We start from the raw sequence: 16,591 nt of genomic DNA, 5'->3' as shown, positions 1-16,591 counted from the left end.
TTGTATCCTTAATATATCAAAACTTTTATACTAAGGAATACCGACTCCAATCCAGTAAGGAATATGATATTGTGGTAATTTTCAAGAAAAGTTACTATTGTCAGTTTGCATGTCTTGTAGACTTTACATGGTGAGATATATTGTGAAACTGAAAGTTTTGGTCTTATAATGGCGTTGTCTAGATTTTTGTAAGAAAGTAGTTAGCAAATAAAGAGGCACTTTTCCTTCGCCGTCGATCACATTCTTTACCACTTATTGAAATACATCATTGCTCAAGCTTTTTTTTTTTTTTTTTCCGGCAAACAAACAAGTGAATATATAAATAAGCAGGTATCAGGAATACTCAAACAATTACAAATAAGACAGAGGCCACAAGGGCCACCAACCAACACACACTAATAATGGTTATGAGATATTTATGAAATGATCATAAATATATGATAACCCTCCATGTGAATACTTTTTAAATTTTGATCCATACATTAACTACCTAGTAATGTATATGTCTTCATTTCATAAGTTAGTATAAGTTGTAAAAATCTCCATGTGAGACGAGTGCTTCCCTGCCTTGACTTTCCCAATACCATGCTAAAACAAAAAACGAAAATCTAATAATTGGTTTCAGAAGTGGAAATACTTTATTTCTCTCTTTCTCATGCATTCAGAAAAATGTATCATAAACATAAGATGATAAATGAGGATTATATATGTAAACTAATTCGACATATATAACTTTCTGTACATGCACTTTAATTGTCTCTATTTGACCTTTGTTAGTAGTAGAAAATAAAATTGATGGAATAATAAGTTTTGTATATAAAAAAGGTAAATTTAATTCCTGAAGATTTTGATTTATTTGTTCATATGACAATTGTAGTATTTTTAAGGTTGGGCTGTAAAAGTAAACCATGTGATATGGTATGATATAAAGATTTAGCAGGAGACTTATTTGAGGCATTCAAACTCATCAAATTTAACAATTTCCACTTTTTCTTATCAGGTTAAAATGTTCTTTTCTACGTAATCAAAAGGCATGATTGATATATTCTCCAAACACACGAAGGTTGTGCACCATCTCCTGGTTGTCAGAGTTTAAAGCCCTTCCAGAAGACCAGTCAGGTAAACAGTAACTTTAGAATCGGCTTTACTTGCTGCGGAGAATTGGCAAATTATATTCTTGCAGGTACCAGCTCTGAGAAGGATATATAATGGGCAAGAAACTGTTGCTGTAATGTGTTTGAGAGTTGTGTATGTCTTTGTAAAATGTTTTTGGAAGTGTTTGAGACTTGTGTTTGTCTTTTTATATATTGTCCTAGTAATAGCTGTAGATGGAAATTTAGTCTCTTGACCTATCTCTAACAACTAAATATTCATGTTAATTTCATGTTATGTACTTAATTTCCTCCTCTAAGATCGATGAGTCTTAGATGGAGTATGCTGTTATTGCTAGAAAAATTCCACATTCATGGAAGACTCAAATATTAATTCCAAATTATCAAGACAGGAAATAAAAATTTTGTTGCAATTTGATATACCTTACATTTATGAGGTTTGACTCACAAGTCAGGTTTATTTAATAACCAAGGTTACGAAAAAACATCCTGATTAACTCCACCAACATGAAAAACAAATTCCAAACCGCTTGAAAACTCTAAGATCCTACATGTGAAATAAAAAAACAATCAAGCAATGTTTGATTTGTTCCATTCTCAAGAAACTATAATCATGACCCACTTATTGTTCAACATCCTTTCTAGGGGCCCTTCGCAAAAACTTTGTAAATCATCTGCATCCTAATATTGCAAAAATCATGTTGCCCCTCCAATCCCTGTGTCTCTTGAAGGATTTCCTGTGTCTCTGTAGCCAGCATCCACAATAAAACAATGTTTAGAAGTCTCTAGGTTGGGTAATCAACGCTTTCAAATAAAATTACTTACATCAAAAAAATGATCGTGAGAACACAACAAAGATTATACCGTAAGAAAAATAATAGCAAACACAAAAATTTAATGTGATTCGACATCTCTTGCCTACATCCACGGAATCGTTTCAAAAGTATTTCACTATCACAAACCCTTCTCAGATAGTGTATCACGCTACAAACTTGAGTACTTCACTTAATGGTTACAATAAATGATAACACTCGCACAAAGACACTTTTCTGATTTTGTTTCACAATCTCTCTTCTCACACACTCTCTTTCTTCATGTGTTGTTTCTCCACTAAACATCTTCTCTATTTATAGTGAAGATTGTCACCAACTATAATAAATAAGTTCTCTTGGAAGTTGAAACAAAAACAACTTTCAATACATTCATTCAATTAAGGTTCATATAGTATAATACAATCTTTCACTTTACATTTAAGTCACCTAAATCTTAGTGATAAAAAATCAATTTCCAATATACATACACCATGCACCTTATCTTTTGGCTTGAAACTCTACACTCTAAATGGTTTCTCATACCAGCAAAATAAACAAATTTTTGAGAATTTCCTACTCAATCCTCGTGGAAATCATTGAAGAAAGATTCAAAGCAAAGAAACTTTTCATACTAAGAAACAGATAGATTTCTTTCACGTTATTTGTCAGAATTTGTGATCAGCCATTGTGTTCAGGACTGCTACCATGTTGGTTAATGCTTTTGTTTTTCTGTTTTGACCTTTCCAAAGGTGGTTTCCTAGCTAGTTTCAAGTGGTTGTCAATGTTATGTTATTTATGAGTGTTTGATGGTGGCATGGTTTATAGGCTATGATCTAAATGGTTAGTTGTTTTTAAACTTTAATGTATGTTCAAACTCAGTGAAACTTTCTCTCTTGGATCTAATCTCTCAATAAGCACTTTACTCGAAACTCATTCCAATAATCTTAAGAGAGTTTCAGAACTTTCCAGAGCTTCCAGAGTGGTTTGGTGGATTTACTCCAGCGATAATGGATTGTAGTTTTCTCTCAAGTTTCTGGTGAAGCCAACACCGCGCCGTGGTTTATATTTTGGCTGGTTAGGGGTGACAGAGAACCTGCTTCTGCACGTTTTTGGCTTTCCCCTCCTGGTGTAGCTTTTACAGCACTCTATCGTGAATGTCTAATATGTTGCTTTCTCCTTTCTGTCTTTAATTTCCTTGTGTGACAAAAAAGAGAAGAAATCATGTTAATTTTTCAAATGCAGTAGAATATTTATTTGTTTTATGAAAAAAAATTAAAAGATATGATTTTTTTAATCTATAAAAGTCAAAGATAATATAGTGTGCGAGAATTTATCATAACTCAAGTCTGCATTTTACCTAACCAATTAAGCTAAATCTTTTGACAGAATACATCAATATCAATAAAAGACAATAATGATATTAAACTGAAGATGAAATTTGAAATTGAATACATAAATCACACATTAATGATTACCGAAGGAGAACAATGAAGAATGAAAAAAGAATTGTAGAGAAAATGACACAAAAAAATTATGTTGATGACAAAAATTAGCAAAATGACATGACAGCATATAGTTGTAGTGTAATTCAAATTGATATATTAAGAATTGATTCCGCTCAAAACCTTAAAATTTGTTGTCACAACTCTATACTTAGTTATGAAGATGAATACTGTAGTATCTTATTCGGGCGTTAATTAGTCATTTTCATCTTAATTGACATTAGTTTATTGTTACCTTCTTAACCTGATGGATTCATATTCAGAGTACAGTTACCAGAAATTCAACATAGAGCAACACTTAGGTACTGTTAAGTAGAGTGACAATGAAATAAAAATTTAAATTAGAGTGTAAAAGTGTGAGATCATATCAAACTTTGAAACTCTCCACACAACAGACGACTACATTAACAATTATCAAAATTATAAGCCCCATGAATATAAAAGTTACCTCTCTTGCGAAGGAAAAATAACTTCACTAAATTATCCACTGAAAGTCCATGATATGGACCGGAGAAGGTGAACCCAAATTATGGGGAGCATTAACAGCTGAACAATTTCAAATGAAGAACAGGGTCTGTATAGATAATGGAGGAGTACTTCGAGTATTTGGAGAGGAGACTAGTACATTATTTTTTTCAAGGAAATGACTCAGCACAGATTGCATCTAATTGATTGATTGATTGTATCATAAGGAGAGTCGTTTCATGTCATTTATTTTAGATTCCAATCAATGATTTGTTTGCTGATTTATAGGAACTAATTTAGCTAATTAGTTATAAATATGAATGTAAATAACAGCTATAAAAACCTCTATATATTGACACTGTACTTTTTGAATAATCAATCAAGTTGAATTCATTCTCTATAATTTTTAATTGAAAGAATTATAAAATAGAGTTTAATTTTTATATAGTATCGTTATAAAGATATTATTTATATTATCAATTAATTAAAAATATTCTAAATATAATTATTAAAGCAATTTTACAAAAATTAAAAATCTTTCAGTATATGACACTCCATGAATGGCAATATATTGAATGATAATATAAAAAAAACATTTAATTTGCACTACGAGTATATAATGAATGGCAATATAATGAATGATAATATAAAATATTTTTAAAAATTTCTGAAATGATCTATTGCAGGCTTCCATATAATGATATAATAATCTCTGAATTTTAAGCATTTAAATAAGAGATATTCACTTAAAATAAAAACTTCTTTATATCATTTCCCTTTCAGAGTTTGTTTGAGCAAACATTCAAAATTTATAATGTTGTCATGCTTATCTTGGTATATGGCAATGATCAGAAGGCCGGCTAAGAGATAACATAAATAATAGATTTGTCAATTGTATAAATTAAATATTAAATACCTATATTTATTCCATATATATACATATAAAAGCATTTTCGTCCATGGGATCGATATAATTAAGAATATTGAACGAACTCTCATCTAATAGATACGAGATTGATTTTTCTTAAAATCACTAAAATCTTTCTCAGTGAGCAATAGGGAGATCTCCTATAATGCCTAAAGTTAGTTGAATAACTACAATGAATTAAACTTGATTGGTAAAACTACTTGCAATTTAATTACCTTGTGAAGAAATCTTTTAAGAAAGCCTTTGGTGACAGCTTCAATATGTTTTCCAGCTATCGTTTAATCATATGATCAAATTAAACATAAATAATAAATTAGGATATAAAAAATTAATTTAACCATAAATTAATCTAAAACCGAATTGTTTTGCTTTCTTCATCGTTAATGGTACTTTACAGGAAATTGCTTCTTAAACCGGAGGCCCCACGAGATAACAATGATGTGTTGATGCTCCATTGTAGAAAGAGGTGATTTTTAACCGTTACAACCAAAGACTTGACTTTGGGTATATAATATTCGAGGAGGATGACCCTCCATATATAGTACATGAGAAAGATTTGTCTTTGTGATTACACTATTCTTAACACGTCCCCTTAATTCCGGATTCGTCACGATAAAGTGAGTGAGGACTGACGCTCAATTATGCTTTATTGTCATCTTCATCAATTATTTATTGGATAATTAGACAAATTCAATAAAAAATATAAATTTAGTTCTTAAATGTAAAAAAGTTCAACAAATTCATCTTTTCGTATTTATAAGATCATTCTATTATCAACTTTTAACCTTTTAGAATTAATATGATAATAAATTATATTTTTTGAGGTCAATTTGATATTAAATTGTAAAATTTAATAATCAACTTAAATTGTCTGTTTGACTAATTTAGCACACTATTTTATACATTTAAAAAATAAATTTAAATTTTTTCATATTTTATGCACTAATTTATTAGTGTCTCATATTTTCTAGAACGAATTTTAATATTTATCCATTATTTATTCTAAGTAAACAAAGAAAACAAGAAAAAACAAAGATGCTACATTTTTTTTTAGCACACCAAAAAAGTATATTTTATTAATAAAATGAGCAAGGAATGTCACAAGTAATACCATTCCAGCCGACACTTACAGAGATGATATCGATGTTATTACAAAGGGAACCCGTGCACACCCCCCAATAGCCACATTCATTCCTTTCGGGAAAACATTCTCTCCCACTTTAAAACAAAACACTCCTCTTCCAAAAACATCTTTAGCGAGAGATCTTACATTGAGATTTTAAATCACATTTTGAAGGACCCATATATTGTGCACTTGTCTCTGAGTTGTTTCGGAAAGTCAATTTGTTGCCTTTCTCTGTCTCTCGGTTACTTCAGAAACAGAAGGGTATAAGGGAAAAAATGTCCAACAAAGCTGCTCCGGAAATAAAGTATGATGTTTTTGTTAGCTTCAGGGGCCAGGACATCCGCGACGGGTTTCTTAGCCATTTGATTGACACTTTTGAAAGGAAGAAAATAAACTTCTTCGTAGATTATAATCTTGAGAAGGGAGATGAAATATGGCCATCACTTGTTGGAGCAATTCGAGGATCATTGATTTTGTTGGTCATATTCTCTCCAGACTATGCTTCTTCGTGTTGGTGTTTAGAAGAACTTGTGAAAATACTTGAATGCAGAGAGGAATACGGACGTATTGTAATCCCAGTTTTCTACCATATACAACCCACACATGTTCGACATCAATTGGGGAGTTATGCAGAAGCATTTGCTGTGCATGGAAGAAAACAAATGATGAAGGTGCAACACTGGAGACATGCTTTGAATAAATCTGCCGATTTAGCCGGAATTGACTCATCAAAATTTCCGTAAGCTCTTTTCCCACATAAATGTTGAATACTTTCTTTAATATTTTCTTTAGTTTATATATATGCGTATTAATTATCATAAATAACTGGCTGTTTAAGTTGGAAAATGTTGTAACCTTTATTTTTAAAAAATTTCAGCATATTATAGGCTTATTAGTTATTACTTTGACTTAAATATGTGTTTGGTCCTTGATATATATATTCATTTTTGGCATATGATCCATAGTAAATTTTTCCTTTGAATCAAGTCTCTAATATTTTAAAATTTTTGTTCGAGGTCTCTGCCGTTAATCACGATCTATTATCTGCTTATGTGCCATTAACCAAACACTTAGACATGCGATGTGTGGTGTCATGTGTGCTCGTTGTCTGAGTAGGATTAAACGTAAGATTTTTTTTTAATTTTTTAAAAGTAAATACGATGTCGTGTATCGTTTCTAGACGGGAAGTAGGAGGCTTCGAAGGTGGAGACTGCGACGAAGATCGAGGAGATTAGGGCGTGTGTCGTTTCTCTAATATGAAGTAAGAGTCAATGGAAGTCCCAAACTCCGGCAACTGAAATCAAAGTGGTCACCTTCTTAGGCGACCTTTGTCCCTTCTTCTCCGATCACAAATACAAACCCAAAACATCCTTAATTAACCTCCTCGGATCTCCACCCGAATTTCCTTGATGAATCCAAAAACCTCTCCGCTTTCGAAACCATATCCAAAACCTCTTCATTATCTAACAAAACAGAAATCGAACCCGAACCTAAACTCAGAATTGAACCCGTCATCCCCACATATCCCTCCACCCACTTTGATCTCCGGCGGTTGTGTCGGGAGAAGCCAGGGGTGGGGCACTTGTTGGTGACAAAGGAATGGTTCTTGGCGACAGATCTCTACTTCCTGAGAATGGGATCCGAGTTAGAGAGAGTGAACTCGGCGGCGTGACTCGGGTGGAGTTGTATTTTTGAGTTGCCAAGGTGGGTTATGACTTTTTTCGAGAGAGCAGAGAATGAGTGAGAACCAAATGATTTGGTGGCGGCCTGGAGTGGGTGGGTATTGTGGTGTTGGAGGTTGTGGTGATCTCTAGAGAGGAAGGAGGCAACGGTGCGGTGATGGTGAACCAAATCTGAAGAAGGATGGAGATGGTGGTTGCGAGTTGTGCACTGTGTTCGCGCGGTGGTGGTGTGCTTCCATCGCGATTTGTGGTTTGGTGGTGTGGGTCGTTGTTCGATGATAGTGATGGTGCGTGGAGAGATTGCAGGAAAGAGGAAGAAGGAGCTTACAGAAAGGATGTCATTTTTAATTAAAAAAAAACTTTTTCCTACTTGTAATCTCACTTTGGTAACGAGTACATGGGACACTTACATGTTTGGTTAACGGCAAGGACCTTGGATAAAATATTTAAAATATTAAGGACCCAATTCAAATGAAAAATCTATTATGGATCATATGCCAAAAACAGATATATGTCAGGGATCAAAAACATATTTAAACTTATTACTTTTGCATTATCTAATTTTAGCTCGTGCACTATGCTTTGTTGGTCTATTTAATTTAAATATGTTCATATATATATATATATATATATATTCTATTTCTAAATTATTTTAGATGGCTTTTTTACATTTGGTGAGATTTTTTTTAAAATTACCAAAATGGGTAATTAAAACTTAAAAAAGTTATAAATATGAATAAGTTGTATTTTAATTTAAAACATGAATAATTAAAAACTCATGTTTAATTAATAACACATCTTTTGTTCATCATTCACGAGGTGCCAAACCAATGGTCCGAGTAAAGGGGGGAAAGTTGTAGCTTGAATAAACAAATTAAGCATGTACCAAAGTAGTATAACTCAATTCTCAATTTTCATGTTCAATTTATAAAAAAAAATTAAAATTAAACATACTACTCACATCCCTAATTATCCCATGAAGCACTTTGCTGCCCAGTACAAACGCACATGATAATATCTACAAACTGCTGCACCACATGCATTAGTTTTTAAAACTTATAAATTTATAAAGGACTATGCGGCCTAGAAACACAATCTTTTTTTTTTTTTGTTGAAGTTGTTTTTCTAAACATGACTTCATTTTATAAAAAGAAACAAAATAAAAGAAAGTTGTGTTTTAATTCTTGACTTTTAACTTGAAGTTGTTAATTAAAACTTGATTTCAAAAATTAAAATTTAAAAATACAAAAATCATGTTTTAAAACAGGACTTCTTTATTTGAAGTCGTGTTTTAAAAACACTACTTACACATTTATTTGCATAAGTATTTAAAAATTTATCAATTTTGGTAAACAAAATTTAAAAAATACCCCTCACTTGTAAAAAAACCGACTTTAGATACAATCAGTAAAGCCCCTTTATTTATTTTTTAGTCCATCATTCGTGTCGAACCCTACCCCCACACACAAAGCCTTCCAAATAATTGAATTAATATTAACAACATTGATTTTAACATATAATCTCTCTGTGTGGTGTTTCATATAGAAACGATGCTGCGGTGCTTAATGAAATTGTCGATCTGGTACTGAAGAGGTTAGTTAAACCCCATGTTATCTCAAAAGGGCTTGTTGGAATTGAAGAGAAAATTACAACCGTAGAATCATGGATAAGAAAAGAGCCAAAGGACAACCTTCTTATTGGAATTTGGGGTATGGGAGGTATTGGCAAGACAACCCTTGCAGAAGAAATATTTAATAAATTACAATATGAATATGAAGGTTGTTATTTTTTAGCCAATGAAAGAGAAGAATCAAAGAATCATGGAATAATTTCTTTGAAGAAAAGAATTTTTTCTGGGCTATTACGATTACGATATGATGATGTGGAAATTTACACAGAAAATTCCTTACCTGATAATATTCTTAGAAGAATTGGCCATATGAAGGTTCTTATTGTTCTTGATGATGTGAGTGATTCAGACCACTTGGGAAAATTGTTGGGAACTCTTGACAATTTTGGATCTGGTAGCAGAATACTTGTAACAACTAGAGATGAACAAGTTCTGAAGGCTAAGAAAGTAAAAAAGACATACCACCTTACAGAACTCAGTTTTGATAAAACACTGGAACTTTTCAATTTGAATGCCTTCAACCAAAGTGATCGTCAAAAGGAGTACTATGAGTTATCACTTAGGGTGGTCAATTATGCCAAAGGCATTCCATTAGTTGTTAAAGTTTTGGCTGGTCTTCTTCATGGAAAAAACAAGGAAGAATGGGAAAGTTTGCTAGACAAGCTTAAAAAAATCCCTCCTACAAAAGTTTATGAAGTCATGAAACTGAGTTACGATGGTCTAGATCGTAAAGAGCAACAAATTTTTCTAGATCTGGCATGTTTCTTTCTTAGATCGAATATAATGGTGAACACTTGCGAGCTAAAATCTTTATTGAAAGATACTGAAAGTGACAATTCAGTGTTTTATGCATTAGAAAGATTGAAAGATAAAGCTCTTATAACTATTTCTGAGGATAATTATGTATCGATGCATGATAGTTTGCAAGAAATGGCATGGGAGATTATTCGACGAGAGTCTAGCATAGCTGGAAGCCACAGTCGGTTGTGGGATTCTGATGACATTGCTGAAGCATTGAAAAATGGCAAGGTCAGCCTAGCTTAAAATAATATGGCATGAATAACATTTGATTTTTGTGTGTGTGTGTGTGTGAGTGAGAAATGTGGTTTTTGATCTTAAAATTTTTCTTCTACATTGATGGCAGAATACTGAAGACATTAGAAGCCTACAGATTGACATGCGAAATCTTAAGAAGCAGAAGTTAAGTCATGACATATTTACGAACATGAGCAAATTACAATTTCTGAAAATCTCTGGAAAATATAATGATGATTTACTTAATATTCTTGCTGAAGGGCTTCAATTTTTGGAAACTGAGCTAAGATTTCTCTATTGGGATTATTACCCTCTAAAATCGTTGCCAGAAAATTTTATTGCCAGAAGACTTGTCATATTGGAATTTCCATTTGGCAGAATGAAAAAACTTTGGGATGGAGTCCAGGTAAATATGTCAGCCTTAGTCTCACTGTTACAATTTTCTGTTAATTCAAGGAATACAATATTAAGTAATTTAGCTGATGTGATATCTTCATTTTGTTTTATTATATTACAGAATCTGGTGAATCTAAAAAAAGTTGACCTCACTTCCTCCAATAAGTTAGAGGAGCTCCCAGATTTATCAGGAGCCACAAATCTTGAAGAACTGAAACTTGGGGGTTGTTCAATGTTAACAAGTGTGCATCCATCTATTTTCTCGCTGCCCAAACTTGAGAAATTGTTCCTTATTAACTGCAAGTCTCTTACCATAGTCACAAGTGATTCCAAATTATGCAGCCTCAGTCATCTCTACCTTCTTTTTTGCGAGAATCTTAGGGAATTCTCACTAATATCAGACAATATGAAAGAACTAAGATTAGGATGGACAAATGTGAGAGCATTGCCCTCATCATTTGGATATCAAAGCAAACTTAAATCACTAGATCTAAGAAGAAGTAAGATTGAGAAGTTACCTTCATCCATCAACAATCTTACGCAACTGCTACATCTAGACATACGTTATTGCCGGGAGCTTCAAACAATACCAGAGCTTCCCATGTTCCTTGAAATTCTAGATGCTGAATGTTGCACTTCACTTCAGACTCTGCCAGAGCTTCCCCGGTTCCTTAAAACACTAAATATCAGAGAATGCAAATCGCTTCTGACTTTACCGGTGCTTCCCTTGTTCCTTAAAACTCTTGACGCCAGTGAATGCATATCATTGAAGACTGTGTTATTGTCTCCTTCAACGGCTGTTGAACAGTTAAAGGAAAACAGTAAACGGATTCTGTTCTGGAATTGCTTGAACTTGAATATATATTCTTTAGCGGCTATTGGGCAGAATGCACAAACCAATGTGATGAAATTTGCAGGCCAACACCTTTCTACCCCAAATCACCATCATGTTGAAAATTACAGTGATTATAAGGATAATTATGGTTCTTACCAAGCTGTTTACGCATACCCTGCAAGCAATGTTCCACCATGGTTGGAGTATAAGACAAGAAATGATTATATAATTATTGATCTATCTTCTGCCCCACCTTCGCCTCTCCTTGGCTTCATTTTTGGCTTCGTCTTTGGTGAGAGCACAGACATGAATGAAAGGCGTGAAGTTAACATCACTATAAGTGATGTTAAGGGTAAAGGTAAAAGGGAGACCAACAGAGTCAGAATGTACATAGATTATGGCATTGGGAAAATTATATCAGATCAGGTGTGTGTGATATACGACCAAAGATGTTCTGACTTCCTAAAGAGAAGAGCCGAAAATCAAACAAGCTTTATAATCCAGGTTACAATTCAGGCACAATGGGCAGTCGATCCAGGTTTAAAAGAATTTGGGGTCAGCCCAATAAGCACCTTGACATATAAAAGTTTCATTGACATTGAAGAAATGGAATTGCATGACAGTGACTGATCAATGTTTCAATTTCATCAAACTAATGGAATCGGGTTGTGCCTCCTATCATCCCAGGTATTTCCTTCCTGTGGTTTATGCTGAAATCTTTTATTTAAGGTGGGTTTGGTGGGAGAAATCTTTAGCATATGTTTCTAACAAAATTGATCTTTTTTAAAGTTTGAAGTAAATAATCACAGTGCGGTTATTAGTTCACCCAATATACATATATCAAGTAGGCCAAATGACCTGTTTGGTCCTTTATTTTTATTTTTTTTTGTTCATTTTGATTCTTTATCTTTTTAGACTGGTTCAAAATGATCATTTTGTTAGTTTGAAGCTAATGTCGTTAACAATATTCAAATACCAGCGACTAAAAGCTACCAAAAAAATGAAAAATAAGGCCAAAAACTGTTGTAGCTCCTTCTCTCTCTCTCCCTCCTTAGAATTGGTAATCTCCCCTCAAAGGCCAAAACTTCCCGGCATCAAATCCCTCCTCATCAACTCCCTAGTTCCTATCCTTCCTGCATCAAATCCCTCCTCATCAACTCCCTCTCCAACCTGTCGGACCCTAGATTGGAAAAACGTCACCAAACATTAATAAGTTCTGAAACAAACAACTACAAGTAATGATTACTCAAAAGATAATAGTATGCAAGTGTACTCAAAACTACCACATTATTATTATTGTCAGTCTGCATGTTTGTAGACATAGATATATTCAGAAACTTAAAGTTTTAGTTTTATAATGATGTTATCTAGATTGTAATATAGAAATAGCAAATAAAGAAGTTATTTCCTTCAGAGTCACCCTTTTTACCACTTATTGAAACAGAGATTGCCTAAGCTTTATTTTTTTTTATTCGTACAAAATTTCTTAAACCATGTGGAACTTTCCATTGGCTCTGGCATTGTTTTAAATATTGATTCACACATTACCTCGTATTGTTAATTTGTCTTCATGTCATAAATTTCGTAAGTTGTAAAAATGTCCAGGATCAAGACAACAGCTGTCTTACCTTGACTTCCTCAATACCACGCTAAAAACGAAAACAAAAATATAAAGGATAATAGGATATACACTTCTGTCTGCTGAGAGATTATTTATTCCCTGACTTTAGTACATTTCTCTCTTTCCTATGCATTCAGAAAAATCGATCATGAAAATATGATGATAGATGAGGACTATATATGTAAAATAATTCGACATATATTTTTTTTGTTTTTCTAGGAATTGACATGATATTTCTGCCACTCTGATCACTATTCTCTTTTATTGTCTCTTTTTCTCCTTTGTTGCTAGTAGAGGAGAAAACCGGTGAAATAATATAACTTTTTGTTTATAACAGTAAATTTCATTCCTAAAGATGTTGATTTATTTGTTCATATTTTATCATTGTGAAATGCTATTGTATGAAGATTTATCAGAACTTATTTGAGGCAATCAAACTCGTGTTTTTAACAGTTTCTATTTTTTCTTGTTTGGTGAAATTAAATGTCCTTTTCAGGGTAATTAAGGGGCACGATGCATACGAGCTCCAACAGTAAATGTAGAATAGGCTTTAGTACTTGCTGCAGATGACCATTGCCAAATTCTCATGTACCAATGCAGAGAAGGATAATGGGCAACAAAATGTAGTTGTATGGTGGAAGGAAATAATCCTATTTGATGACCAGGTTGTAGCTAGCTACAAAGTCATTTTTTTAAAAGTGTCTGAGACTTGTGCATGCCTTTGTATGTTGTCTTAAACCCGGTTCAGTTAACTGAACCAGTTTCAAAAAGAGTTCGATTCAGGTTTTAAAAATCCGGCTCGATTTTTTTCTGGATTAATTCAGTTCTATCAAAAATTAGATCAATTCTGTTATTTTGCACAGGCCTATTACGAACCAGCAAATGGTGGGCTTATATCTAGTTCTAATGAGAATGCAGCATGCAGCATGTGTTCACAAAAACAAATATATGTGGGTTGAAATCTTGATAACGGCTAAATATGAGTTATTTTGATGATAAAAATATATTGAAAATATCTTTAAAAATATTTATTTAGCAGTTATCTTTGGCTTAAATATTAAGATTTGATATTTTTCTTATTCATGGCTTGCAGATATGAAAACGAGAAATTAAAGGAGAAAAAATCCAGAAAATATCCAAAACATCAGGAAATCTTAAGAAGATATAATTACAAGCAAAACAAATCCAAAAGACATCAAAAATATCAAAAAGGAAGATTTTTAGCATCAAGCCCAAGTCCACTGCAACAACTATAAAAAGAGAGTCAAGCAAAGCAAAAAAAACACACACCACAGAACCCCTCTCTCCTAGGAGTTTCATTTACTCTCTTTCTCTTTCACCCCTATTATTCCATCCGTTTTTATATCCTATCCATTGTAAAGCCTTCAATGGACATGAGTGGCTGAACCCTTAGTTTCTATTCTATTATCTTTTCTGCTTTTATCTTGCATTATTCATCTTTACACTCTGTTAGGGGTTAGACGCTCGGAAAAGGGTAATTTCTAATAGAAATCTTTTCTACTTTTATCTTGCATTATTCATCTTTACACTCTGTTAGGGGTTAGACGCTCGGAAAAGGGTAACTTCTAATAGAACAAAAAGAAAGGATTTCATAAGAAAATCATTACTAGGAATAGAATGATAATTTTATGCCTATGCATTCTTGCAAACATCTAGGATTCATACTTCATGCATTTTATTTGTTGAGTCTTTGCGAAGGGATTTGGAAGATAGATAAATAAAATATGCTTGTCATCGTGAGGAATCAGGGCAAGTAATTGAACATATGTGGGTAGAATAGAGTCACCTAAATTGATAAAGAAAAATCATAAACTCATACATCCTAGGCAAACAAGGCAGACCAGGTCCCCACCTTATCAAATTCTGATCTTATTTTATTTTTATCTTTTATTTTTCTTATTTTATCTTTTCTTATCTTTATCTTAATCTTTTATTTTTCTTATCTTCTACTCTTATTGTCTTATTTTCTTTATCTTCTATCTTTATCATCTTTTAATTTAAATCATTTATTTTTATCTTTAAATCTTTATCTTATCTATTATATTTTCTTTTCTTTATTTTAAATTCTTTATCTATTGCTTTTAAATTGGATTTGTATTAATCTAAGTACAAACAAAGTCTCTGTGGATTCGACACTCGGACTTCCAAGTATTTTACTACTTGTGAAAAATTTGGTACACTTGCCAACGAGTTAACAAGTTTTTGGCGCCGTTGTCGGGGACTTTGTTTTTCGTACTTGATTATTTGCCTATTCCAATTTTAAAGCAATTAGTTTTCACTTTTTATTTTACTTTCTTTTTTATCTATTTTTTTTAGTTGCTTCATTTTATTTTTCAATTTTTTCTCTTTATTCTTTTCTTTTTTATAAAATTAAAAAAAATTAAAAAAAATTTTAAAAAAATTTAAGTTTAATTTTTATTCTGTGATAACGTGCATAGTAGTTGTTTCTTTTGTGAACAGTGCACATTCCTTCTTTAAAGAACGCATCATGGCAGAAGATCGTCCACCGAAGATGACGCTAGAGGATTACTCTAGTCCTATTATACCTCAATACTTCACCAGCATAGCCAGACCAGAGGTGCAGGCGGCCAACTTCTCATATCCATATTCCCTCATCCAACTGATTCAAGGGAATCTATTTCACGGCCTACCAAGTGAAGATCCATATGAACATCTGGTCACATACATCGATATTTGCAACACGGTGAAGATAGCTGGGGTTCCTGAAAATGCAACACGCCTCAATCTTTTCTCTTTTTCACTAGCAGGGGAAGCAAAAAGGTGGCTACACTCCTTCAAAGGTAACAGCTTTCGAACATGAGAAGAAGTTGTAGAGAAATTCTTAAAGAAATACTTTCTAGAATCAAAGACTGTTGAATGGAAGATGGAAATCTCTTCCTTCCATCAATTTCTCGATGAATCCCTCAACGAGGCACTTGACCGCTTCCGCGGACTGCTAAGGAAAACACCTACACATGGATACAGTGAACTGGTGCAACTAAACATCTTCATAGATGGCCTACGACCCCAATCAAAACAATTACTAGATGCAACTACATGAGGGATGATCAAACTAAAGACACCGGAGGAGGTAATGGAACTCATAGAAAACATGGCAGCTAGTGATCACGCCATTCTTCGTGATCGCACATATGCACCAACAAAGAGAAGCCTTCTAGAACTCACCACTCAAGATGCAACCTTAGCTCAGAACAAGCTGTTGTTCCGACAAATAGAAGCCCTAATAGAGACCCTCAACAAGCTTCCACAACAACTACAAGCGGTAAGTCCTTCTCACTCTTCTGTGATGCAGGTAGGGGGATGCCATACATGTGGAGGAATACACGAGCCTGGACAATGCATGATCCAAGAAGACCCTTCCAGGGAAGTTAACTACATGGGTATACCAAATCGCCACGGATTCCA

At 33.2% G+C, this 16,591-nt stretch overlaps 1 protein-coding gene and 1 long non-coding RNA gene across 3 annotated transcripts; one reads left to right on the top strand and one right to left on the bottom strand.

Annotated features, from left to right (window-relative positions):
• Nucleotides 1–1,473: 1,473 nt before the first annotated feature.
• Nucleotides 1,474–4,193, bottom strand: LOC121172817 (uncharacterized). 2 transcript variants are annotated; one of them, XR_005886510.1, is made up of 3 exons: nucleotides 3,875–4,193; nucleotides 1,735–3,118; nucleotides 1,474–1,659 (listed from the first exon to the last, which is right to left on the bottom strand). It is a non-coding gene; the product is annotated as an uncharacterized lncRNA (long non-coding RNA). The 2 variants fall into 2 exon arrangements; XR_005886511.1 differs by having other exon boundaries at nucleotides 1,479–1,857; nucleotides 2,887–3,118; nucleotides 3,875–4,188.
• A 1,759-nt stretch (nucleotides 4,194–5,952) lies between these two features.
• Nucleotides 5,953–13,937, top strand: LOC100819060 (disease resistance protein RPV1). The gene is made up of 5 exons (XM_003534840.4): nucleotides 5,953–6,684; nucleotides 9,173–10,286; nucleotides 10,402–10,698; nucleotides 10,810–12,210; nucleotides 13,641–13,937. The coding sequence occupies exons 1-4, from the start codon at nucleotides 6,221–6,223 to the stop codon at nucleotides 12,151–12,153; spliced, it is 3,219 nt and encodes a 1,072-aa protein (XP_003534888.1). The 5' UTR covers nucleotides 5,953–6,220; the 3' UTR covers nucleotides 12,154–12,210; nucleotides 13,641–13,937.
• The last annotated feature ends 2,654 nt before the right edge of the window (nucleotides 13,938–16,591 follow it).

Source organism: Glycine max, chromosome 9 (assembly GCF_000004515.6).
Source record: "Glycine max cultivar Williams 82 chromosome 9, Glycine_max_v4.0, whole genome shotgun sequence".
NCBI classification, from domain to species: domain Eukaryota; kingdom Viridiplantae; phylum Streptophyta; class Magnoliopsida; order Fabales; family Fabaceae; genus Glycine; species Glycine max.
The sequence above is the reverse complement of the archived record's forward strand: the minus strand, read 5'-3'. Positions and strand labels throughout refer to the sequence as shown.

What these genes read in the sequence shown, in the direction of transcription:
- LOC100819060 (XM_003534840.4), top strand. Translation starts at nt 6,221, where the DNA reads ATGTCCAACAAAGCTGCTCCGGAAATAAAGTATGATGTTTTTGTTAGC. An exon ending in AAGCATTGAAAAATGGCAAG is followed by an intron (nt 10,287 to 10,401) that starts GTCAGCCTAGCT and finishes CATTGATGGCAG; the next exon opens with AATACTGAAGACATTAGAAG. An exon ending in AACTTTGGGATGGAGTCCAG is followed by an intron (nt 10,699 to 10,809) that starts GTAAATATGTCA and finishes ATTATATTACAG; the next exon opens with AATCTGGTGAATCTAAAAAA.